The sequence below is a fragment of the Salvelinus alpinus genome, chromosome 3 (genome assembly GCF_045679555.1).
Source record: "Salvelinus alpinus chromosome 3, SLU_Salpinus.1, whole genome shotgun sequence".
In the NCBI taxonomy this organism is placed as follows: domain Eukaryota; kingdom Metazoa; phylum Chordata; class Actinopteri; order Salmoniformes; family Salmonidae; genus Salvelinus; species Salvelinus alpinus.
This window is the reverse complement of record NC_092088.1, coordinates 11,249,438-11,277,021: the sequence shown is the minus strand read 5'-3', so window position 1 is coordinate 11,277,021 and position 27,584 is coordinate 11,249,438. Positions and strand designations below refer to the sequence as shown.

General features: G+C 44.7%; 1 protein-coding gene across 2 annotated transcripts; it reads right to left on the bottom strand.

Moving 5' to 3' along the window:
• Positions 1–684: 684 nt before the first annotated feature.
• On the bottom strand, positions 685–27,278 carry LOC139570012 (SAP30-binding protein-like). Of its 2 annotated transcripts, none has more exons than XM_071391446.1 (10): positions 27,128–27,278; positions 23,269–23,387; positions 23,112–23,156; positions 15,098–15,140; positions 9,832–9,920; positions 5,050–5,141; positions 4,817–4,929; positions 4,628–4,731; positions 4,210–4,297; positions 685–1,736 (listed from the first exon to the last, which is right to left on the bottom strand). In XM_071391446.1, the coding sequence occupies exons 1-10, from the start codon at positions 27,237–27,239 to the stop codon at positions 1,558–1,560; spliced, it is 984 nt and encodes a 327-aa protein (XP_071247547.1). In that variant the 5' UTR covers positions 27,240–27,278; the 3' UTR covers positions 685–1,557. The 2 variants fall into 2 exon arrangements, with proteins under 2 accessions (XP_071247547.1, XP_071247548.1); XM_071391447.1 differs by having other exon boundaries at positions 4,673–4,731.
• Positions 27,279–27,584: the final 306 nt, after the last annotated feature.

The following is a 27,584-nucleotide window of genomic DNA, read 5'->3' as shown; positions in this document are numbered from 1 at the left end:
GACAACTTCAATACACTGACAAAGGATACGGTTAAGGCTTACTACAGGCTTACAAGTCCTCAAATCTAATGGTGATCTGTGGAGGGTCGGCTGATCCTAGATCTGTGCCTTAGGGCAGCTTTAACTGAAACGGTACTTACTCTAGTGAACGACTCTTCTGAACTATGACCTCCCGCTGTGCTTCAAAAGACTGCGGAATGAGGCGGCGTTTCTGCTGGATGGATCTCAGATGGAGAGAGAGGGATACAAGATAGGGAAGAAGGATGGGTGTAAATCACAACATGCACCTGGACACAAATACCTAGTGGCCAGAAAGAGAGAAAGGTGGAAAGGAGAGGAAAAGAGAGTGAGTTCACTTTTTATTGTTTATTTCACTTGCTTTGGCAATGTAAACATATGTTTCCCATGCCAACAAAGCCTCTTAAATTGAATTAAGTGAGATTGATTGAGTGAGTGAGAGGAGACAGGAATTCCTCCAGACAGATTCAGGCCAGTGGCTGAAGTCAATAATACTGGAACACAACAACAAAACCATCCCTTCATTTCTGGACAGAACATTGAAAATATTTATCCAGAGAACAGTATGAAAATAAATATGATCAAATAGTATTATCTTACATTATGTATGAAAGACAGATGCTATTGAAGCCAAGACAAGTGTACAAGAATAGGCACACACTCCGATTGAAAAGGCAGTATGACGTATATATTTTATTGATCATACCATCATCATCACCATCAGCGATATATATGTACATTTGTAAAAATGATTCCCCCTAAGCTCTTTGAATAGGCCACTTAAAATCAAATTAAATGAGGCAAGGAACATTGATGCAAATATCCATAGTCTGAATATTCCTCTTTCATCTTCTCTAGACCACATTCCAGTACATGATCAAAACACAGCCCATATATACACTCTGGGTAGAACAGAATCCTTTTGTGGAGCCCAAAAACAATACAAATATATACTTTACCATAACAGATGGGTAGATAGTGTAAGAAACCACTTTACTGGAGGATGGAAGCGAGAGACTAAATCTTCAAGTTTCAGACATGAGACTAGTAACTTATGCCATAACTAGGTTACTTCCTAGGTAGGATGGTTTTCCCAACGGACAGTCTTTAGCTAACATCTAAACCCAGTTTCTAGCTGACAGAAACACAAAACAGATCAATGCATAACTTCAACAGAGTGCTGACTGGACAGCTGGATGAAAGTGGAATCTCACATTGATATAAATAAAAATGTACAAAGAGTCTTATTAAATCTCAAGTCAAGATGGAGTCCATTGACCACATCCTGTAGATCAAACATCCCAGAGACAGGATGGAGTCCATTGACCACATCCTGTAGATCAAACATCCCAGAGACAGAAGGAGAGATGCAGAAGTCTTGTATGGCTAGATGAATATAGAAATGTTCCATATTTTCTGAAGACATTCTCTCTCATAGCAAGTCACACAGGACCATACACACCAACACACTTCTCTCGCTTACACACGTTCTTATCCATCCATCCTCTCATCCATCCAAAACACACACTTCCTCTCTGTTCACTGCTTGGCTTTCTTCAGGATGGTTCCTACGGCAGAGATTACGGTGGTCTTGGTTCCGCTGGCGGTGGTCGTCACGGAGACAACCGCTGGCAGGTTTGCCGTGGTAGTGAGCAGGGCGGGTTGGGCCAGGGTCACGGGCACCGCAGAGTCCCACTTACTCTTCCTCTTCTGAGCTTCTGGTGAGGGAGAGAGAGAGAGGACTGGTGAGAACGGGCGAGAGAGAGAGAACGGGAGCGAGAACGGACGAGAGAGAAAGAGCGAGAGAGCGAGAGCGGACGAGAGAGAAAGAGCGAGAGCGGACGAGAGAGAAAGAGCGAGAGCGGACGAGAGAGAAAGAGCGAGAGAGAGAGCGAGAGCGGACGAGAGAGAAAGAGCGAGAGAGAGCGAGAGCGGATGAGAGAGAAAGAGCGAGAGCGGACGAGAGAGAAAGAGCGAGAGAGGACGAGAGAGCAAGAGCGAGACAGAGAGCGAGACAGAGAGCGGGTGAGAGCGAGAGAGAGAGCGACGAGAACGGGCGAGAATGGGAGCGAGAGAGCGGACGGCAGAGAACGGGAGATAGCGAGAACAGGATAGAGAGCGAGAACGGGAGAGAGAGCGAGAACGGAAGAGAGAGCGAGAACGGAAGAGAGAGCGAGAACGGGAGAGAGAGCGAGAACGGAAGAGAGAGCGAGAACGGGAGAGAGAGCGAGAACGGGAGAGAGAGCGGGAACGGGGGAGAGAGCGAGAACGGGAGAGAGAGAGAGAGAGAGAGAGAGAGCGAGAGCAAGAGAGATAGAGAAAGCAAGAGAGGGCGCGAGCGAGAGAGAACAAGGGAGAGACAGGGAAGAGACTCATGGGGTATGCTGTGGTGTTGATGGTATCCTAAATGAAATGATAAAATATACAACCACAAATTCCAATTGGCAATACTTAAACTCATCCTTAGCCCTGGCATATTCCCCAATATTTGGAACCAAAGACTGATCACTCCAATCCTCTCTCCCTGATCACATCTTCGCTCTCTCTCCAGTTCTCTCGTGTTCTCTCTCTCTCAGAGCCTGGTTCCTCTCTAGGTTTCTTCCTAGGTTCTGGCCTTTCTAGGGAGTTTTTTCGAGACACCGTGCTTCTACACCTGCATTGCTTGCTGTTTGGGGTTTTAGGCTGGGTTTCTGTACAGCACTTTGAGATATCAGCTGATGTAAGAAGGGATTTATAAATAAATTTGATTTGGCCTAAACATCAGCGCCACAGGTAACTTCCACAAAGCTGTGAACGATCTGAGAGACAAGGCAAGAAGGGCCTTCAATGCCATCAAAAGGAACATAACATTCGACATACCAATTAGGATCTGGCAACAAAATACTTGAATCAGTTATAGAACCCATTGCCCTTCATGGTTGTGAGGTCTGGGGTCTGATTACCAACCAAGATTTCACTAAATGGGGCAAACACCAAATTGAGACTCTGCATGCAGAATTATGCAAAAATAGCTTCCATGTACAAGGTAAAACACCAAATAATGCATGCAGAGCAGAATTAGGCCGATACCCGCTAATTATCAAAATCCAGAAAAGAGCCGTTAAACGCTACAACCAACTAAAAGGAAGCGATTCCCAAACCTTCCATAACAAATCCATCACCTACAGAAAGATTAACCTGGAGAAGAGTCCCCTAAGCAAGCTGGTCCTGGGGCTCTGTTCACAAACACACCCCACAGAGCAACAATTAGACCCAACCAAATCATGAGGAAACAAAAAGATAATTACTTGACACATTGGAAAGAATTAACATAAAAACAGAGCAAACTAGAATGCTATTTGGCCTTAAACAGAGAGTACGCAGTGGCAGAATACCTGACCACTGTGACTGACCCAAACTTAAGGAAAGCTTTGACTATGTACAAACTCAGTGAGGATAGCCTTGCTATTGAGAAAGGCCGCCGTAGGAAGACCTGGCTCTCAAGAGAAGACAGACTATGTGCACATTGCCCACAAAATGAGGTGGAAACTGAGCTGCAGTTCCTAACTTCCTGCCCAATGTATGACCATATTAGAGACACATATTTCCCTCAGATTACACAGATCCACAAAGAATTTGAAAACAAATACAATCTTGATAAACTCCCATATCTATTGGGTGAAACACCACAGTGTACGATCACAGCAGCAAGATTTGTGACCTGTTGCCACTAGAAAAAGGGCAACCAGTGAAGAACAAACCCCATTGTAAATACAACCCATATGTATGTTTAATTATTTTCCCTTTTGACTTTAACTATTTGCACATCATTACAACACTGTACATAGACATAATATGACATTTGTAATGTCTTTATTATTTTGGAACTTCTGTGAGTTATTGTTATCATTTATTTAACTTTTGTTTATTTTCTATTTCACTTGATTTGGCAATGTTAACATATGTTTCCCATGTAAATAAAGCCCCTTGAATTGAAATTGAAAGAAATAGTGAAAGGGAGAGAAACGGGAACCAGATATAATCCTACGTTTTTTTTCTCTTTTAGGAAGGTCACGCTAAAAAAAAGTAAGGAAAGATAATGTTTCTATCGTGGGGGAGGGGTTCTCTCTTTCGATAGTCTGGGGGCTGTAACACAACAAAATGTGGAATGAGTCAAGGGGTACTTTGTGAAGGCGCTGTAGTCGGGTGTACCTGTAGCTGTACTAGCAGCAGTATTGGTTGTGGGAACTGCTGCGTTGGTGGGGTTGCTGCCCTTCTTAGTGGCCGTCACAAACTCAATCTAGGAGAGAGAAGACAAAACACTATCACACTCGTACTGCAGAGGGCTGGGCTGGGTGGTGCTGACGGGCTGTTGTGGTGACACTTAATCTCTTGGCAGGATACTTGAACATAAAGTACAGGCAGTCTGTGGCAACATGCCCCTGACGCATAGACTGATTACAGAACAGCCCTGTCTGTCATTAGTGAAACAGGAGTGCAGTAAACGTATAGTGTTGGAAAAGCTATTTTCTCTGTCCAGGTTTAACAGAGATTGGGCATGGGGTTAGAGGAAGACACGGGTTAGTTTGGTGAGGGGGGTTGAAAACGTGTGTATTGTAATTTATATTACCTCGGGTGGCCTCTTCAAGTCAATTAAAACGCCTGTGGTCCTCACCTTCGTCCTGTCCTTCTTGGCTTTCTCCAGCTTATCCATCTCTACTTTCTGAGCTTTGGCTGCAGGGAGGGAACGAAAACTGTTCAGTTGATAGGACTGACTGGCAAGCACATACAGCCACCAACGCACCAATGACCTCCTTACCCAGGGCCTCATAGTAAGAGTCCTCTGACCAGCCGTGAGGATCAAACATGTCTTTAGGGTAGTTGGTTCCCAGTTCATCTATGCCACAGAACTGGATGAGTTTCTCATAGATACTGGATAGACACAAAGACACGTTAACAAATGTATCTGGAAAAGCAACATGTGTATCATGGATAGGATCGTAACTCTAGGAATCTGTGTGTGTTTGTGTACCTGTGTTTGTGTGTGTGTACCTGGGATTCCTGAACTCTTTTTTCCTCTGAATGTGGTTGTTTGTGTCAAAGTCTCCATGTAGATTCTTCTCATACAGCTTCTGGATCTTCACCTGTTGACAGAAAACCAACATATCTGATAGGTAACACAGGAGTCAAATCCCCACTAGTAGAAGTTCCTAATACAAGTTCCTAATACCTCAGGGAAATATTTGGTAACCAGGGAGCCGGGCCAGTCAACTGGAACCTGGGGGATCCACTATGATAAATGATCCTTAAACGGACAAGATGGAGGATTGGAATGTAATGACACTACTGTATCTACAGTACTCAGAACAGTCAGTTCAATTGGCCCAAGTACTAGGACAACGGAAGTGTTGAACAGCTCTTTTTCGGAGAGACAACGGCTGTGACGGCTGTTCAAAATGATGAGCTTTTACTGAACACAAGACAGACTTAACCCTGGCTCCGCATGGCCCCCGAGTCAAACAGTCCCCTTCCTGTGTGTGTGTGCTGGTGTTAGATGCAGCCTGAGGTGAGGGATATCCAGATAGTGATTCATCATCACTGATTCACTAGATAGAGGGGTGTTAGGGTGTGTTCACACCCTGAGGCAACGCTATATGGTGCTGAACCTGTTCAGTCAGCCACACCCTCACCTGCCCCAACACCTACCCAACAAGAGTTACATTCACTTCACTAAGTTTGGCAGACTTCTCCCTTTTACAGATCGGGCTAAGATTTGGGGAGGATACGCTAATCCTAGATCTGTGCATAAATGGCAATGTCTACATAGGAATGCTAACTTATTTGTGAGGAAAACGTTGGACCAGAGTCAGAGAGGCTGTCGAGAGAGGAGGATTGTGGACTGTGACAGAGTGCTGAGCACTGTGAGATGACCTGCTGGTCTTTTCCTACATGTTGATGTTCTTCTCTCACTGGAGGACTCTGCTCTCCAGCAGAACATTGTGGAACATTTACCAACAACTGCAGAATGCTGCTTGTCTGGCAGCTGGCATTGAACGAAGCTCAGGCATTGGCAGGAGAGGCAATGTACTACCTGGAAACCAGTGTTTATCTCATACCCAGCCCAATTCCAGTATACCACACCTACCTGACCTCCCTCCAGTAGGCCATACACCTACCTGTCCTGCCTCCAGTAGGCCATACACCTACCTGTCCTGCCTCCAGTAGGCCATACACCTACCTGTCCTCCCTCCAGTAGGCCATACGCCTACCTGTCCTCCCTCCAGTAGGCCATACACCTACCTGTCCTCCCTCCAGTAGGCCATACACCTACCTGTCCTGCCTCTAGTAGGCCACACACCGACCTGTCCTCCCTCCAGTAGGCCAAACACCTACCTGTCCTGCCTCCAGTACACCACACACCTACCTGTCCTGCTTCCAGTAGGCCATACACCTACCTGTCCTGCCTCCAGTAGGCCATACACTTTAGGAAGGCCACCAAAAATTCTGAAATTTCCATCCCCAATTACAACATTTTCCGACAAGATAGAACTGCCAAAGGTGGCAGAGTTGCAATCTACTGCAGAGACAGCCTGCAGAGTTCTGTCATGCGATCCAGGTCTGTGCCCAAACAGTTCGAGCTTCTACTTTTAAAAATCCACCTTTCCAGAAATAAGTATGTTGCAGCTTGTTATAGACCCCCCTCAGCCCCCAGCTGTGCCCTGAACACCATATGTGAATCGATTGCTCCCCCATCTATCTTCAGAGTTAGGGATATGGGATATGCTTAACACCCTGGCCATCCTACAATCTAAGCTAGATGCCCTCAATCTCACACAAATTATCAAGGAACCTACCAGGTACAACCCTAAATCTGTAACCACGGACACCCTCATAGATATCATTCTGACCAACTTGCTCCCGCAATATGCAACTTTTCAGGGAAGTCAGGAACCAATATACACAGGCAGTTAGGAAAGCTAAGGCTGGCTTTTTCAAACAGAAATTTGCATCCTGTAGCACAAACTCAAAAAAGTTCTGAGACACTGTAAAGTCCATAGAGAATAAGAGCACCTCCTCCCAGCTGCCCACTGCACTGAGGCTAGGAAACACTGTCACCACCGATAAATCTACGATAATCGATCATTTCAATAAGCATTTTTCTATGGCTGGCCATGCTTTCCACCTGGCTACCCCTACACCGGCCAACAGCTCTGCACCCCCCGCAGAAATTTGCTGCTTTTTGTGACTCCTCTCTTTGGCTGGAAAATTGGCTGTATGGTTTTCTGTGACTAGGTGCTGACCTAACATAATCGCATGTGCTTTCGCAGTAAAGCCTTTTTGAAAATCGGACACTGTGGTTGAATTTACATGACGTGTATCTTTAAAATGGTGGATAATACTTGTATGTTTGAGGAATTTTAATTATGGGATTTCTGTTGTTTTGAATTTGGCGCCCTGCAATTTCACTGGCTGTTGTCGAGGTGGGACGCTTGTACCAGAGAGTTTAAGCATCTCCCATCCAAAACGAAATCTAGAAATCGGCTTCCTATTTCACAACAAAGCCTCCTTCACTCATGCTGCCAAACATACCCTCGTAAAACTGACTATCCCACTGATCCTTGACTTCGGCGATGTCATTTACAAAATAGCCTCCAACACTCTACTCAGCAAATTGGATGCAGTCTATCACAGTGCCATCCGTTTTGTCACCAAAGCCCCATATACTACCCACCACTGCGACCTGTTAGCTCTCGTTGGCTGGCCCTCGCTACATATTCGTCGCCAAACCCACTGGCTCCAGGTCATCTATAAGTCTTTGCTAGGTAAAGCACCAACTTATCTCAGCTCATTGGTCACCATAGCAACACCCACCTGTAGCACGCGCTCCAGCAGGTATATTTCGCTGGTCATCCCCAAAGCCAATACCTAATTTGGCCACCTTTCCTTCCAGTTCTCTGCTGCCAAATGACTGGAACGAACTGCAAAAAATCACTGAAGCTGGAGACTATTATCTCACTCTCTAACTTCAAGCACCAGCTGTCAGAGTAGCTTACCGATCGTTGTACACAGCCCATCTGTAAATAGCACACCCAACTACCTCATCCCCATATTGTTATTTTTTTGTTTTTGCTCTTTTGCACCCCAGTATCTCTACTTGCACATCATCATCTGCACATGTATCACTCCAGTGTTAATGCTAAATTGTAATTATTTCGCTTCTATGGACTATTTATTGCCTTACCTCCGTAATCTTACTACATTTGCACTCACTGTACATAGATTTTTCTATGTATTATTGACTGTACGTTTGTATATCCCATGTGTAACTCTGTTGTTTTTGTCGCACTGCTTTGCTTTATCTTGGCCAGGTCACAGTTGTAAATGAGAACTTGTTCTCAACTGGCCTACCTGGTTAAATAAAGGTGAAATAAATCAAATAAAAATACATCTACCAGTCCTCCCTCCAGTACACCATACACCTACCAGTCCTTACCCAGCAGTCTACTACTTGTTGACAGAGAGCTTACTGTGTCACTGCTAAATTGGAGGTGCTGTAGGTCAGTGTGACAAATGTGATGGTTGTTTAAAACAGGTGACTAGAACCCTTTAGACAAATAGGAATTGCACAGGTACGCAAGAGTGATAGCTAGTCATATAGCTCAGCAGTTCAGGTGACTGGTACAGGTAAGTAGGGCTGTGAGTACCTGTAGGTGACTGGTACAGGTATGTAGGGCTGTGAGTACCTGTAGGTGACTGATACAGGTAAGTAGGGCTGTGAGTACCTGTAGGTGACTGATATAGGTAAGTAGGGCTGTGAGTACCTGTAGGTGACTGGTACAGGTATGTAGGGCTGTGAGTACCTGTAGGTGACTGGTACAGGTAAGTAGGGCTGTGAGTACCTGTAGGTGACTGGTACATGTAAGTAGGGCTGTGAGTACCTGTAGGTGACTGATACAGGTATGTAGGGCTGTGAGTACCTGTAGGTGACTGATACAGGTAAGTAGGGCTGTGAGTACCTGTAGGTGACTGATATAGGTAAGTAGGGCTGTGAGTACCTGTAGGTGACTGGTACAGGTAAGTAGGGCTGTGAGTTCGTGTAGGTGACTGGTACAGGTAAGTAGGGCTGTGAGTACGTGTAGGTGACTGGTACAGGTAAGTAGGGCTGTGAGTACGTGTAGGTGACTGGTACAGGTAAGTAGGGCTGAGAGTACGTGTAGGTGACTGGTACAGGTAAGTAGGGCTGAGTACCTGTAGGTGACTGGTACAGGTAAGTAAGGCTGTGGGTACCTGTAGGTGACTGGTACAGGTAAGTAGGGCTGTGAGTACCTGTAGGTGACTGGTACAGGTAAGTAGGGCTGTGAGTACGTGTAGGTGACTGATACAGGTAAGTAGGGCTGTGAGTACCTGTAGGTGACTGGTACAGGTAAGTAGGGCTGTGAGTACCTGTAGGTGACTGGTCCAGGTAAGTAGGGCTGTGAGTACCTGTAGGTGACTGGTACAGGTAAGTAAGGCTGTGAGTACCTGTAGGTGACTGGTACAGGTAAGTAGGGCTGTGAGTACCTGTAGGTGACTGGTACAGGTAAGTAGGGCTGTGAGTACCTGTAGGTGACTGGTACAGGTAAGTAGGGCTGTGAGTACCTGTAGGTGACTGGTACAGGTAAGTAGGGCTGTGAGTACCTGTAGGTGACTGGTACAGGTAAGTAGGGCTGTGAGTACCTGTAGGTGACTGGTACAGGTAAGTAGGGCTGTGAGTACCTGTGGGTGACTGGTACAGGTAAGTAAGGCTGTGAGTACCTGTAGGTGACTGGTACAGGTAAGTAGGGCTGTGAGTACCTGTAGGTGACTGGAGCAGCGTCCTGGTGGTTCAGGGGGGATCCGGATCTTGTCAGGTGACATGTTCCTCACTTTCTCTGAGAACAGAGCTGGGGCGGAAACACAGAAAAAGAACCAATCAGAAGAGCAGACTACAGACAGTCTAGTAGCTACATTCTTTAGAGGTGAACCCAGAAATCATGTCTGTAAAACTAGTGTGTTGAATCAACATGTTCAACTCAATTCTGAACTGAAGGTTGTTCTGCATGCGTGTGAGGTGTTCAGGACCATCTGGTCCTGGTATGAGACCTAGTTACCACACCCAGTCAGGGAAGGTATGTTGGGGCTTGTGTAGAGAAGAGAGGATGCCCTTTTTTCAAACTCTTCCCTCCTTTCTCTCCTCTTTCTTTCTTTCTTTCTCTGACTCCAGGCCAGGCATCCTTCAGTCTAAAGCCTCATCAGTGGGAGGGCACGTTACAGTCTCTCAGCACTGTCAATCTATCACAGGCTTTAAATGGTTGAGCAAAAATGTGTGTAAACGTTGCATGTGAGAACAGATAAGTAAGGTACAAGACTGAGCGTGAATTTAGATGATAAACATTTCTATCAGTTAAACCTCTAGGACCACGACACCGCAGACGTTCTCCTTTAGCCTGTATCGTAGGTCACATACACTATGGTGTGTAGGCAACAAGCTCCTCTATGTACCCAACACATTCCAGGCTCCCTCCCCCTCCCCTCAATCTCTTTACTCTCTTCTTCATTTTCAAACTTCTCGCTCTCTCTCTCTCGCCTTGTTGTTTTGTTTGATGCCAAGGTGGAAACAAAAGCAAACCTCGAACCCTCACACTACCCTGCTTGACCTACCCTCTCCTCTCCCCCTCCTCCCCACCGCATCCTGCCTTGTCTGTAGGTGAGAGGGGTATGACAAACCCCTACAGGGAGGGGAAGGGCGTTACCCTATCCTCTCCCCCCTCCTCTCTCCTCCCCACCACATCCTGCCTTGTCTGTAGGTGAGAGGGGTATGACAAACCCCTACAGGGAGGGGTAGGGCGTTACCCTCTCCTACTGGCTAACTGCACCGACAGGACTGTGCACACGACACACTCAGACACATACAGAGATACACACACACATAAGACAGACAGAAGCCATTACAGAGTCATGATGTACTCAGTGACAACAACACACTAAACACAAATATGCACTTGGCTGCAAGCACACTAATGAGCAGTAGAAAATACCATACCGAGTCAGACGAGTCATACGTCCTAGCATGCTTTACATGAACACAGCCTGCAGTGTGTGTGTGAGGTAACAGGAACATAGCAAACAGCGGTCTGAATCACAGCTCTCTAAACCACAAGAGGTCCCAGCCCTATATGATCAACTCTGACTAGGCCTACCTCAAGCTAGAGGTGTTCACGGATCCCATTTTTTTGGAAAATCAATACCCAGGTGCAGAATTGTTTTGGCGATTCGGATTTCAGGTGCAACAGATCAGACCCAAAATATGTCAGAGATGAGGGATGGATCCGAAAACGGAGAAAAAAAAAGTTGCACTCCACACTGCCCTTTCCCACCTGGACAAAAGCAACACTTACGTGAGAATGCTGTTCATTGACTACAGCTCAGCGTTCAACACCATAGTGCCCTCAAAGCTCATCACTAAGCTAAGGATCCTGGGACTAAACACCTCCCTCTGCAACTGGATCCTGGACTTCCTGACGGGCCACCCCCAGGTGGTGAGGGTAGGTAGCAACACATCCGCCATGCTGATCCTCAACACTGGAGCCCCTCAGGGGTGCGTGCTTAGTCCCCTCCTGTACTCCCTGTTCACCCACGACTGCATGGCCAGGCACGACTCCAACAGCATCATTAAATTTGCAGACGACACAACAGCGGTAGGCCTGATCACCGACAACGATGAGACAGCCTATAGGGAGGAGGTCAGAGACCTGACCGGGTGGTGCCAGAATAACAACCTCTCCCTCAACATAACCAAGACTAAGGAGATGATTGTGGACTACAGGAAAAGGAGGACCGAGCACGCCCCCATTCTCATCGATGGGGCTGTAGTGGAGCAAGTTGAGAGCTTCAAGTTCCTTGGTGTCCACATCACCAACAAACTAGAATGGTCCAAACACACCAAGACAGTCGTGAAGAGGGCACGACAATGCCTATTCCCCCTCAGGAGACTGAAAAGATTTGGCATGGGTCCTGAGATCCTCAAAAGGTTCTATAGCTGCAACATCGAGAGCATCCTGACTGGTTGCATCACTGCCTGGTACGGCAACTGCTCGGCCTCCGACCGCAAGGCACTTCAGAGGGTAGTGCGTACGGCCCAGTACATCACTGGGGCTAAGCTGCCTGCCATCCAGGACCTCTACACCAGGCGGTGTCAGAGGAAGGCCCTAAAAATGGTCAAAGACTGTTCTCTCTACTACCGCACGGCAAGCGGTACCGGAGCGCCAAGTCTAAGACCAAAAGGCTTCTCAACAGTTTTTACCCCAAAGCCATAAGACTCCTGAACAGGTAATCAAATGGTTACCCGGACTATTTGCATTGTGTGCCCCACCAACCCCTCTTTTACGCTGCTGCTACTCTCTGTTTATCTTATATGCATAGTCACTTTAACTATACATTCATGTACATACTACTTCAATTAGCCCGACCAACCGGTGCCCCCGCACATTGGCTACCCGGAATATCTGCATTGTGTCCCACCACCCGCCAACCCCTCTTTTACGCTACTGCTACTCTCTGTTTATCATATATGCATAGTCACTTTAACCATACATACATGTACATACTACCTAAATCAGCCCGACTAACCAGTTCCTGTATATAGCCTCGCTACTGTTCTTTTTCACTGTCTTTTTTACTGTTGTTTCTATTTCTTTACTTATCTATTGTTCACCTAATACCTTTTTTTAACTTAGAAATTGCACTGTTGTTTTTGTGTATGTAAGCATTTCACTGTAAGGTCTACACTTGTTGTATTTGGCGCACGTGACAAATAAACTTTGATTTGATCTTAGTTATAGGTAGGTATTCAGACCTCTCCAAATGGTCAAACATAACTATCATACACATTCATACTCTCTCCCATAAAGTAGAGTTTGGGCGTGACACGGGAGATTAGTGTTGAATTACATCATGTGTGTGAAATTTGGCACCTGGATGTGGGGTCGTACGTGTGTACACACAGTTTCCCTCTCTGACACACACACACACACACACACACACACACACACACACACACACACACACACACACACACACACACACACACACACACACACACACACACACACACACAGTAGAGGGAGTGATAGGTTGGAGGGGTTGGAACCGGTTCAGGGAACAGAACCGAAAACCGGACAATAACAACATTTTTCAAGGAACAGAATCAGAACGGAATGGGGGGGGGGGAAATGGTTCTGTTCCGAACTAAACGATTGGAAAATGATTTGCGTTTCAACCCCTGATTGGTACTACTGTTTAATGGCCTAATAGAGCAGTGTGTTCTCTCCTGCTCTGAACACACACGTCAATGAACAATTATTACAAATTATTTAAAAACATGTCAACTCCGATCTTTTCAAATTAGCATATGTTGTAGCCTAGACCCTATTTTACATCATCTAAGGTATCTGTGTTGGGCCCGTAATCAGCTGAGACACAAGGTGCTCTTGAATACAGGGTGGGTGTCATGTTTAGGCTGATAAATGTACAACAATTGAAAAACTTCTACTTTCAAAAAGGTACCACAAAAATGGTTGGAGGTCCACACATCAGAGAATGTTGACCTGAATGGAAATATCTGTTGTTTTAAAAATGATACTGTCAATCCTCCATAGGAAACCTATTGAAATCATAGACATATAGATAGTAGAGTAGACATGACCATTTAAGTTTACATTTGATGGTGGGTGGACTGGGGGCCATCTTTGTGGTAGTAAATGTACCAGCTAAATCGTGTGACAGCAACTATGTGAGCTTATTACAGTATTATAGACACCATGTCCTGGGATTTCCTATGATCTTCTATTTAGAAGAACCCCACACCGTCTAACGACTCTTGTGTTACATGTAAGTGCTCATGAGAGTTTCAGCTTCCAAATAGCTATCAATAGTTTGTAGCTCAAATCATTCGGACTCTACAGACGTTTTTGTAAAAAAAAAAAGAAAAAAAGACCAGGCTCTGGTACCCTTCGGGCTCCGCCCTTGTCTCAAACACCGCTGGAGCTTAACCTCCGTTAATCACACAGACTAATAGTTGGTATCTACGGCTGCAGAAGAAATAGGCAAATCCAATGGTACAATCCTCAAAAACGGGGCGGCAGGGTAGCCTAGTGGTTAGACGCAGGTAGCCTAGTGGTTAGAGGCAGGTAGCCTAGTGGTTAGAGGCAGGTAGCCTAGTGGTTAGAGCGTTGGGCCAGTAACCGAAAGGTTGCAAAATCGAATCCCCGAGCTGACAAGGTAAAAATCTGTCATTCTGCCCCCGAACAAGGCAGTTAGGCACTATTCCCAGGCCATCATTGAAAATAAGAATTTGTTCTTAACTGACTTGTCTAGTTAAATAAAGGTAAAAACATTTTTTAAATAATTTAAAAAAACATGCAATGTTAAAAATGAGTGGGACTGGTTGGGTTAAGAGCATGTTGTGTCTCAACCAATGGCGGGCACAACTCAAAAACTTCAGATGTAAAATAGGGTCTAGGCTACAACATATGCTAATATGAAAGAAATCTGAGTTTACAGGTTTTAGATAATTGACGTTAAAGGTAAAAAAATAAAATAAAATGACATTGAAAAAAAGATGATTATAAAATAGACAACCTTGTTTGTAGGCTTTTAAATGATATCAAACACAACTATTATATTCCAGTGATGAAGACATGGAAGTCTCATAGTATGGTGAGCACCATACTCAGCACCTTTATCTCCTGAATGTTATGGCATAAAAGTCCCTTTCTGACCACTTCTTCCATGAGGAAATATGTATGGGAAAGTTTGGTTTAAAATCAAAAGCGATGCTGTCAAAATGATTGAATTCAAGTGGTTTTACCCTATGACACATTTACAAGCTGAATTACCCAGTCTGAAGACAAAGACTTATTGAACTCCCATCTACATCAGTTACTCATTAAGTCAAACCAAAAGCACGGTTTGGGCATCTAATGTTCAATTGCCACAATATAAATAAATATTTAACACCAAGTTTGTATTGTATCAAAACACGTTGGTTTGTCTGTTTGGGTGTGTGTGTGTATACACTCACCGACCAGCTCATTGGGGTCTCTCCTCTCTGCCTCTGGGATCTCCTAAAGAGAACACACAGAAGGGGGGGTTTCACATCACTCACAGAACCATGGACTGTCCTGGATCTCCAGGGAGCATAACATCGCAGCTGCTATCGATGTTGATGCACTGTCAATTACACCAGTTAAATATCTTGTTAAAATGTCCATACCAGTTATACGTCTTGTTAAAATGTCCATACCAGTTATACGTCTTGTTAACATGTCCATACCAGTTATACGTCTTGTTAAAATGTCCATACCAGTTATACGTCTTGTTAAAATGTCCATACCAGTTATACGTCTTGTTAAAATGTCCATACCAGTTTTACGTCTTGTTAAAATGTCCATACCAGTTATACGTCTTGTTAAAATGTCCATACCAGTTATACGTCTTGTTAAAATGTCCATACCAGTTATACGTCTTGTTAAAATGTCCATACCAGTTATACGTCTTGTTAAAATGTCCATACCAGTTATACGTCTTGTTAAAATGTCCATACCAGTTATACGTCTTGTTAAAATGTCCATACCAGTTATACGTCTTGTTAAAATGTCCATACCAGTTATACGTCTTGTTAAAATGTCCATACCAGTTATACGTCTTGTTAAAATGTCCATACCAGTTATACGTCTTGTTAAAATGTCCATACCAGTTATACGTCTTGTTAAAATGTCCATACCAGTTATACGTCTTGTTAAAATGTCCATACCAGTTATACGTCTTGTTAAAATGTCCATACCAGTTATACGTCTTGTTAAAATGTCCATACCAGTTATACGTCTTGTTAAAATGTCCATACCAGTTATACGTCTTGTTAAAATGTCCATACCAGTTATACGTCTTGTTAAAATGCCCATACCAGTTATACGTCTTGTTAAAATGCCCATACCAGTTATACGTCTTGTTAAAATGCCCATACTAGTTATACGTCTTGTTAAAATGCCCATACCAGTTATACGTCTTGTTAAAATGTCCATACCAGTTATACGTCTTGTTAAAATGTCCATACCAGTTATACGTCTTGTTAAAATGTCCATACCAGTTATACGTCTTGTTAAAATGTCCATACCAGTTATACATCTTGCTAAAATGCCCATACTAGTTATACATCTTGTTAAAATGCCCATACCAGTTATACGTCTTGTTAAAATGTCCATACCAGTTATACGTCTTGTTAAAATGTCCATACCAGTTATACGTCTTGTTAAAATGCCCATACCAGTTATACGTCTTGTTAAAATGTCCATACCAGTTATACATCTTGCTAAAATGCCCATACCAGTAGAACTCCACTAATTTGAGCTGAAAGACGATGGCCAGAGCTTACCCGCGATGTTGCGCAATGATTGATGTTAGTCAATAAGTTTTAGTCAAAATATGATATATTTGGGCTTGAAGTGCCAAATCTAAACGTCTGACTTCGGATGTTTTCGTGAGTCTTATGCGCAAATTATTTTCATGCCTACGTTTAGTTTAAGGGTTGGGATTAATTGCAACCTAGCAGCATGGCAATCACAAACACTGGCTGCAAAGTGATACATAGCTGTGCAATTTAGACAATGCATTGATACAGTGCCTTCTGTATCATTTTGTTACGTTACAGCCATAATCTAACATTGATTAAATAAAATACAAATAGTCAGAAATCTACACACAATACCCCCATAATGACCAAGCAAAAACAGGTTTTTAGAAATGTTTGCAAATTAATTGAAAATAAAAAACAGAAATACCTTATTTATATAAGTATTCAGACCCTTTTCTAAAAGACTTGAAATTGAGCTCAGGAGCATCCCGTTTCCATTGATCATCCTTGAGATGTTTCTACAACTTGATCAGGATCGAGGCAAAGATGAACGGAGCAAAGTACAGAGAGATCCTTGATGAAAACCTGCTCCTGAGCGCTCAGGACCTCAGACTGGGGCAAAGGTTCACCTTCCAACTGACTAACCGGTGCCCCTGCACATTGACTCTGTACCGGTATCCCCTGTACATAGCCTCGCTATTGTTATTTTATTGCTGCTCTTTAATTAATTCTTACTTTTATTTTTTACTTATCTTTTATTTTTTTACTTAAAACTTATTTTTCTTAAAACTGCATTGTTGGTTAAGGGCTTGTAAGTAAGCATTTCACTGTAAGGTCTACCTGTTGTATGTGGCGCATGTGACAAATACCATTTGATTTGAAGAGGACAACGACCCTAAGCACACAGCCAAGACAATGCAGGAGTGGCTTCGGGACAAGTCTCTGAATGTTCTTGAGTGGCCCAGTCAGAGCCCGGACTTGAACCTAATCGAACATCTGTGGAGAGACCTGAAAATAGCTGTGCAGCCACGCTCCCCATCCAACCTGACAGAGTTTGTGAGGATCTGCAGAAAAAAAATGGGAAAAACTCCCCAAATACAGGTGTGCCAAGCTTGTAGCATCATACCCAAGAAGACTCGAGGCTGTAATCGCTGCCAAAGGTGCTTCAACAAAGTACTGAGTAAAGGGTCTGAATACTTATGTAAATTCTGTTGTTATTTTAAAAAATTTGAGCAAACATTTATAAAAATCATTTTTTCCTTTGTCATTATGTATGCAGATTGATGATGGGGGAAAAACAATTGAATCAATTTTAGAAGAAGGCTGTAATGTAACAAAATGTGGAAAAAGTCAAGGGGTCTGAATACTTTCCAAATTCATTGTAACTTTCATTAGCTGGCTAAGGTTAGCATGCGAGCTAGTTACTGACAGCTGTCAGTCAGTGGCCTATTTGTTGTCATTTCTCTGCTACACGTGGAAGTTACCACAACGTCCCACCCCCCAATTTCTGAATATATATTAGCAGCCTGCGTCAGTCTTCGAGGTGGAACCTTTTCTGCTCTCGGACAGGAAGTACTCTAAATAGGTGCGGCAACTTCCTCTGAGGTGGGCCTTTAAAGGGATACTTCAGGGTTTTGGCAATGAGACCTTTATCTAATTCCCCAGAGATTTCTATTGAAAACGGGCTTGGCAGGAGGTGGGGCGATCTGAGCTGCTTCTAAAATATGGCCCGTCTTTGCCAGAACTTGGGCCATAACACAGGTTCAGCAGACAGGAACAGTGCTCTTATTCACTGGAGGATATACACTTTCCGCCACCCAGTCACCTAGCAATTGCATGGACACATCCAAGAATTGTCATGAAGAGGGCCCGAGGGCCAAACTAAGTAGGACAGGAGGACCCCAGGAAGGGGTGTGGTTACCAGAGGTTCTCCCCCCCCCTGCCCCCATCTCACTGTAATGAATAGCACTTTCAGCCAGAGAGGAAACTACAGCAACAGAACTAACAGCTCGGCCAAACTGACATTATTCTGGGTTACTGCATATTCACTATGGGCAAAAACACAGGTCACGGGGGTAGAGAGGGGGCAAGAAACAATCAAACAACCCCCACTCTTTCTCCACTGTCCCTGATGTGATCAAGAGACAAATGTGACACATATGGTGACAACCCCTCCTCCGCCCATCGCTTTCCACCCCACTACTTTCTCATTGACCAAGGAGAGAAGGAGTGTTGGTTCTATCATGGTTCTTTCGAGGTTCTTCTAGACTGTGGCAGTAGTCCACTCCTGGTCCCTCTAAAGAGAGCAGGCCATTCTATTACTACTGTTATTTGACACACAAATACGTCTAACACAGATCTGTCATTTTCTCAATTCAATCTAAATCAAAGCCATTGCATATGCAGTGGATAGGAGAACGTAGTGGCTAGATAAATCAACGCTTGCGCAACAAACAAGCTATTACCAGTAAGTTTTGGCTAAGAGTTGAAGACGTGTTTGAACAAACTGCTAAGCGTTTAACTCTCTTAGATTACCAGTAAGCAATGTGCAACAGTCACAAGAGCCTACTGAGTTTGAGTTTGAGTTTATTTTTATTTTTACAGGGACAGTGCACTTTAATCAACGTTTCAGTAAAAGTGCCGGTTTTAGCCAGCCGGCTAATTTTCAACCGCAGTCCCTGGGCAGGTTATTAAAAACAATTACAATATAGACAATAGCAACATAGAACAAGCAAGACATAGCAACATAGGACAAGCAAGACATAGCATACAGACAGAGCAACATAGGATACATCAGAGCAACATACTGCTAGATACATCTCCTTTACTAAAACTAGCGTCATCTAAACCCAACACTAGATGACTTGTAAGATACAATAGGAAGTACGTAGCAGATGAAGCACAGTTACACAGTTACGGAGTTCGGCCCTTAGGACAAAGTGGGGACCAATGGTGTGGCTGACAAGACATTACTCATAATAGTGGGTCTCGGCACTAAGGCAACAGTAGCTAGATACAGGATCAGATCATAAGACAGGGAGAAAAACAAGTAGCAGCTAGTGAAAACACATTACGGATGAAGTCTTTGTCAGGTTCTGGATCAGTTTACCACAACTCACCTCTGACATAAAGACAACACACCTCACCAGTCCTCTACCTGACCTGACACCCCCCCCCCAAGACAACACACCTCACCAGTCCTCTACCTGACCTGACACCCCCCCCCCAAGACAACACACCTCACCAGTCCTCTACCTGACCTGACACCCCCCCCCCAAGACAACACACCTCACCAGTCCTCTACCTGACCTGACACCCCCCCCCCCAAGACAACACACCTCACCAGTCCTCTACCTGACCTGACACCCCCCCCCCCCAAGACAACACACCTCACCAGTCCTCTACCTGACCTGACACCCCCCCCCCAAGACAACACACCTCACCAGTCCTCTACCTGACCTGACACCCCCCCCCCAAGACACACAAACCTCACCAGTCCTCTACCTGACCTGACACCCCCCCCCCAAGACAACACACCTCACCAGTCCTCTACCTGACCTGACACCCCCACCCCTCACCAACCGACACCCCCCCCAAGACAACACACCTCACCAGTCCTCTACCTGACCTGACACCCCCCCCCCAAGACAACACACCTCACCAGTCCTCTACCTGACCTGACACCCCCCCCCCAAGACAACACACCTCACCAGTCCTCTACCTGACCTGACACCCCCCCCCCAAGACAACACACCTCACCAGTCCTCTACCTGACCTGACACCCCCCCCCCAAGACAACACACCTCACCAGTCCTCTACCTGACCTGACACCCCCCCCCCAAGACAACACACCTCACCAGTCCTCTACCTGACCTGACACCCCCCCCCCAAGACACACACAAACACACCTCACCAGTCCTCCATCTGACACCCCCCCCCAAGACACACACAAACACACCTCACCAGTCCTCCACCTGACCTGACCCCCCCCCCCAAGACAACACACCTCACCAGTCCTCTACCTGACCTGACACCCCCCCCCCAAGACAACACACCTCACCAGTCCTCTACCTGACCTGACACCCCCCCCCCAAGACACACACAAACACACCTCACCAGTCCTCCATCTGACACCCCCCCCCAAGACACACACAAACACACCTCACCAGTCCTCCACCTGACCTGACACCCCCCCCCCCCCCCAAGACACACAAACCCCACCAGTCCTCCACCTGACCTGACCCCCCCCCCCCAAGACACACAAACCTCACCAGTCCTCCATCTGACCCCCCCCCCCCCCCCCCAAGACACACACAAACACACCTCACCAGTCCTCCACCTGACCTGACACCCCCCCAAGACACACACAAACACACCTCACCAGTCCTCCACCTGACACCCCCCCCAAGACACACAAACACACCTCACCAGTCCTCCACCTGACACCCCCCCCCAAGACACACACAAACACACCTCACCAGTCCTCCACCTGACACCCCCTCCCAAGACACACACAAACACACCTCACCAGTCCTCCACCTGACACCCCCCCAAGACACACACAAACACACCTCACCAGTCCTCCACATGACCCCCCCTTCCTATGTTATGAAATGCTACCGTTCTTCAGACAAATTGCATCCAGTGCCTGATCATAGGCCCCTCGTAGCATAGCCAATTGTCAGACACACACATAATGCTATGTTATTAAAGTGGCCCTGGCCCTGTAATGATTCTGTTTGTTTGAGTAGCACCTAGCCCTCCACGACCCGCGGAAATCTAATTGGCAAAATAAACAAATCACCATGAATAGCCGTCATTTTAACCTAGAGATAATCAGGTTTTCTATCGTTGTTTTTCTCCAGGATGCCCACAAGCTTCACAAGACTAGTCTGAAGGTCCCCAGTACCAGGTTAAAACAATGAATGGAAGTACAGTATATATGGAGATAGTTTAGTGCCAAACATAAGGAGTAAAATTCATGTCAAAAAAATATACAAATAGTTTCCTGATCCTTCTTATATCTCTCAGATATAGAACAAACACTTCAGGACAAACTTCCTTTAGATTTTTTTGTTCGATGGAGTGAAACTGTTATTCAATGCATTTGTATGGGCTAATAGCAGTAAGGGAAAATTCAATGCCACATCAAATATTTTTTATTTATTTTTTAAGTACTTCAAATTCAAAATCAAATAGCTAAATTATCCTTGGTTTGACCTTAGAACAATTCTATATGTTAGATTGGTAGTACCAGTAAATAGTGATAGCAGTAGCCTGCCAGCAAGGCTTGTGACTTCAAGTATCGGCCAATAAAGACAAATCATATAATAGATCAACAGTCCCACCTAGTGGCACCTACAGGGAATATTAACAATCTTCACTTCTCTTTGCACCCCACAGACAATCTTGATTATTATTAACCTTTATTTAACTAGGCAAGTCAATTAACTTCTCTAGGATAGGGGGCAGCATTTTCACGTTTGGATGAAAAGCGTGCCCAGAGTAAACTGCCTCCTACTCAGTCCCAGATGCTAACATATGCATATTATTAGTAGTATTGGATAGAAAAGACTCTGAAGTTTCTAAAACTGTTTGAATCATTTCTGTGACTATAACATAACTTATTTGGCAGGCAAAACCCAGAGGACAAACCATTCAGATTTTTTGTTGTTGTTGAGGTCACTCTCTTTTCAATGGGTTTTCATTTGTTATCCAGATTTCTAAGGGACCTTCCTGCAGTTCCTATCGCTTCCACTGGATGTCAACAGTCTTTAGAAATTGGTTGAGGTTTTTCCTTTGAGAAATGAAGAAGTAGCCATGTTCAGAATGAGGCTCCAGTGAAGTGTACTGTTTGTTAGAGGCGCGTGACCAGAAAGCATGCTACACATTGTTTTCCTCCGGTATTGAACACAGATCAGCCCGTCTTCAATTTTATCGATTATTTACGTTAAAAAATACCTAAAGTTGCATTACAAAAGTAGTTTGAAATGTTTGGACAAAGCTTACAGGTAACCTTTGAGATATTTTGTAGTCACGTTGTGCACGTTTGAACCGGTGTTTTTCTGGATCAAACACGCCAAATAAATGGACATTTTGGATATATATCGACGGAATTAATCGAACAAAAGGACCATTTGTGATGTTTATGGGACATATTGGAGTGCCAACAGAAGAAGCTCGTCAAAGGTAAGGCATGAATTATATCTTTATTTCTGCGTTTTGTGCCACGCCGGGAGGGTTGAAATAGCATTGTTTGCTTTTGCCGTAAAGCATTTTTGAAATCGGACACGTAGGCTGGATTCACAACAAGTGTAGCTTTAATTTGGTATATTGAATGTGTGATTTCATGAAAGTTAAATTGTTATAGTAATTTTTTTAATTTGGCGCTCTGCATTTTCACTTGATGTTGGCCAGGTGGGACGCTACCGTCCCGCATATCCTAGAGAGGTTAAGAAAAAAATCTTATTTACAATGACGGCCTACCTCGGCCTCCTCTAACCCGCCGCCCTATGGGACTCCCGATTACGGCCGGTCGTGATACAGCCCGGGATCGAACCAGCGTCTGCAGTAGCACTGAGATGCAGTGACTTAGACCGCTGCGCCACTTGGGAGACCCATGACCCCCTAACTAACATTAAATAAGCCCAAACCATTCCACAATCAGGGGGGGGGTTTCAAATACCTTATAATCATCTGTGTCTCCCCCCTCGTCAGACTCATCCATTTCCTACAAAGACAAAAATGCAAAGCGTTAACATCCCTGAGTGACCCAACACACACAGAGAAATACCTCAAGCAGGGTGCTGTGTGAAAGAGACTAAGTTGGAAAGAGAACCGACGGAGTTACGGGAGCTCTCCACGCTGTCCTCGTCTCCAGATGCCTTGTCGTCGCCATCCTCAATCCGGCTAATGTCGTCCTCTCCGTAGGCAGCCGACACCAGGCCTACTCCATGGCTCTCTGCAGAATGACAAAGAGCTTGGTTATCAGGTTGGAAACATGACAGCATTCAGTTGCCGGGTTCCTGACCCAATAGCAAGCCAGCTTGCTGGGATTAGGTCGGCCTCTACTTCATCAACATTTTGTATAGGCAGTGAATTGAATAAACTGGCATTTGGGATTTACTCTACTGGTAGTCAAATTGGTTGGTCCTTTAGTCATTGGAAATTTTAGACAAAAACATCCATAGAAAAGTATTATTGACCCGTTTTTTCTGGTAATGCTTTCTGATTTCTATCACCTGACACATGAGCAAAACCATGCCTGCACAAACTCAGCAAGTCTCAATATCGCGTGAGCATGTGTAACCGATGTGAAATGGCTAGCTAGTTAGCGGTGGTGCGCGCTGATAGCGTTTCAATCGGTGACGTCGCTCGCTCTGAGACCTTGAAGTAGTTGTTCCTCCGTGGCTTTTGTGGAGTGATGGGTAACGATTCTTCGAGGGTGGCTGTTGTTGATGTGTGCAGAGGGTCCCTGGTTCGAGCCCAGGTTGGGGCGAGCAGAGGGACGGAAACTATACTGTTACACATGCAGTCAGGTGACGCACAAACTTTTCAAAAGTCTGTTTGAATAATAATAACCTGTCAATATTGTTTCTAAAATGTCCAACGGCATAACACATTAATGATGAACTTGGCGGACAACCGGTAGAGTGAGTTTAGATAACGTAAAATAATTCAGTGTTTGTTTACCGTGTTGTGGGACAAATGTCATTAGAACAATAACACACCGATAAAGTATTTAGGTAGCTAGCTAGCAACATTATTGAACCTACACAATGCGAGTTTTGGGTAACCACTTTTGTCTCAGGACAGATTTGAGTCCAAAATTCTAATTTCTATGCAATATCAGTCAGAGTATGTGAGCGGAGCGTTGGTCTTCTCGCCCGCTCCAGCAGTAGCGCTCACGGTAGAACCCGCCCAGCATCCATCTGTAGTCTACTTGTGGCGCTGCTATAGCCCCTTGCATTAGCTACTGTCATGGAGTTCGCTAAATATTTTCATAAAGAAACTGATAAAACACACAAGTGCTAAATCAAGGTGGCTTACAAAGATGAGGACCAAGAGCAAGCGAGGGAGTGCGGTGATGAACAGAATTAGAATATAATATTACGGTCATAAAATCAGATGTCTCTATTCAAATATTATTTGTCTATTTCTCTGTGCGTTGATTGGTGGAGGAAAACAGATCAATGTAGCCTACTGTAGGCTACACTACCTTTTTAATTTTTCTGAACGAATGTTGACGTTAACTTGATAGCAAGAGAGAATTTTGCTACCAGAAAGTATCAAAAGAAAGGTGGATAATGAAAATCGAAGTTTCTGGGAAGAATGGACAGAGAGATACGCGATCATCTCGCCATCTTTTACCAATGCCAAGCCAGTGTGTCTTATTTAGAATGAGGCACGGTCAAAGTGGCGTTCCTGCCCAGACAGACGCCCGACGCAGAGAGCATTAACATTAACTGCAAGCTAGAAAGACTACTTTTTTGGCTGACATATTCTGTCACTTAAATCTGCAGTTACAAGTTAGAAAAACAGTGGTGTACATTGTGGAAAAACTGGATGAGGCCGCAATTCAAACTGAGCTGATTGAATTCCAGATGTCGAGCCAAATCTGGGATGCGCTCAGGAGTGCCGAGTCCCTGCGTGTGTTTTTGGTGGCATGCTCAGAGGAATATAGCACAATAAAGAAACGTGCATTTTATGTGCTAACAATGTTTGGATCAACTTACACCTGCGAGTCCTCATTTTCTTCTATGAACGCAGGAACCGGCTTTCAGATGTCAGACTTCCTGCGCATTAAAATCACATCCGTCTCACCCGACATCCACAAAATGGTCTGCTGCCTGCTTTATTAGTTGACTGTCTCCCGTATTCTCTCTCCTCATGAATTAAGTTCAAATGTAACTTTTGAATTATTTAGGTAGAGTAACTTGCTTCTTGGGACATTGCATTTGGGACTTTTTGCATGTCGTAATTTTTTTAATATTTTAAAATATTAAAACAATCTAATAATTTGGGGGGCCCAAAATGATTTGGCCAGCGGGCTGCCAGTTGAGGAACCCTGATCTACACAATAGACAATAATTGGCCCAATAGACCTGCCATATTCAAGGAGATTTCTGTTTTGATTGGGTTATTTTGCCTAAAAAACCTTTAGGCCTACATATAGAAAAATAAAAACTCTGCCCAGCCTGACAAGAGTGGCCAAAAGGGTGTTTAGCCTCCCCAGTGGCTTTGCAGGTGAAGAGAAGATATTATCCGCTGCTTGCCTGATGCTCTCCAGGCACCATAGCTTGAGCCTGAAGCAGTGGCGGTTCTAGACCATTTCAACTGGGGGGGCCAAGCTGGGCCAGTTGTACTGTTAGAGGGGCCAGTTACATTAGACGTTATTGTTGTCAATGTTTTCTTCACTGCGTTGCAGGCATTAGCAGGCAAAGTACCATGTTGATAATCATCATCGTTGCCACGGTCTTATAACGGATGTAAAAAAAGAACGATAGCAAAAATGTGTTATGTAAAAATGATTTCATACTCCACATTTAGGGGGGCCACAAGGGGGTCCAAAATTGTTGTCACAGGGGCACTGCCCCCCCCCCCCCAGAACCGCCACTGGCCTGAAGCCACAGACTGACCAAACCCGTGTTTGTAAAAATGAATTCAAAAGGTACTAATAAGTCATTTTTCGTTGAATTTGTATTTAATTCTAAGTCACAGCCTATATGGGCAATTTATAGACTATAATGATTTATTTATTTTATTTATTTTACCGTTATTTTACCAGGTAAGTTGACTGAGAACACGTTCTCATTTGCAGCAACGACCTGGGGAATAGTTACAGGGGAGAGGAGGGGGATGAATGAGCCAATTGTAAACTGGGGATTATTAGGTGACCGTGATGGTTGAGGGCCAGATTGGGAATTTAGCCAGGACACCGGGGTTAACACCCCTACTCTTACGATAAGTGCCATGGGATCTTTAATGACCTCAGAGAGTCAGGACACCCGTTTAACGTCCCATCCGAAAGACGGCACCCTACACAGAGCAGTGTCCCCAATCACTGCCCTGGGGCATTGGGATCTTTGTTTAGACCAGAGGAAAGAGTGCCTCCTACTGGCCCTCCAACACCACTTCCAGCAGCACCTGGTCTCCCATCCAGGGACTGACCAGGACCAACCCTGCTTAGCTTCAGAAGCAAGCCAGCAGTGGTATGCAGGGTGGTATGCTGCTGGCATTTAACACAACGAAATGTTGTTTAAATGCTGAGCGCTTTATGTCCCAACCAACCTATTGCGTATCACTCGCAAACGCGATTTATTTATTCGTAGGCTATAACCTTGAAATAATATAGACTAAATAATTCATTTTCATTCGTTCTTAGGCTTCCTGTCTGGCTCCTGACCTATTTAGAGTGTTTATATGCTGTTTAATTAATATGACATGTAGCCTATTTGAAATCACGTGGGCTTCTTACATTAACCTTTTCATGTTTATTCAAATACTTTTCATTCAAATCCATATGGTTTGGTTTCAGAACTTTAAAAAACAAAATGGTAGGTCCAGGTAGTCACACAAATAGATGGGTGTTGAAGCGCTGGAGCGGTGCGCAAGCACTGCTCCATGGGCGATGTGCGGGATTTCTAACCGCTCAATTCCGCTCACATGCTCTGATATAAGTAGCTAAAGTAAATTATCTACCTGTTTCTTCGGTTTCTGGGTTGGAATCTGGCTCAGAGTCGTCTCCATAATCCGCCAAAGAAGAGAGAAGTACACTATTTTTGCTGTTCGCCATTTCTCCGACCGGTCGCATAACAATGACGTCACTTCTTCTTCTTCTTTGGGATTTGGTTGGCGGATCGCATCCAACTTTTAGGTGCATACACCGTCACCTACTGTACTGGAGTGTGAGGCCATTCACGGCCTACCTACGAAAGGAAAAGGAAAATGACCCTGCCAACTATTAGCCCTCACAAAATAATAACAAAAACCACACCACCACATTCCAATATTTAACTCTATCTAATCTTACTCCAGATCAACAGTCTGGGAGGACAGAACACTACCTCCCAACACCCTCTGCAACTGTTCTGCAGTAAATCCTTGCAATCCCAAGTACTTCTCTGCAGCTGCCTCCACAACATCTATCCTCTGTGAT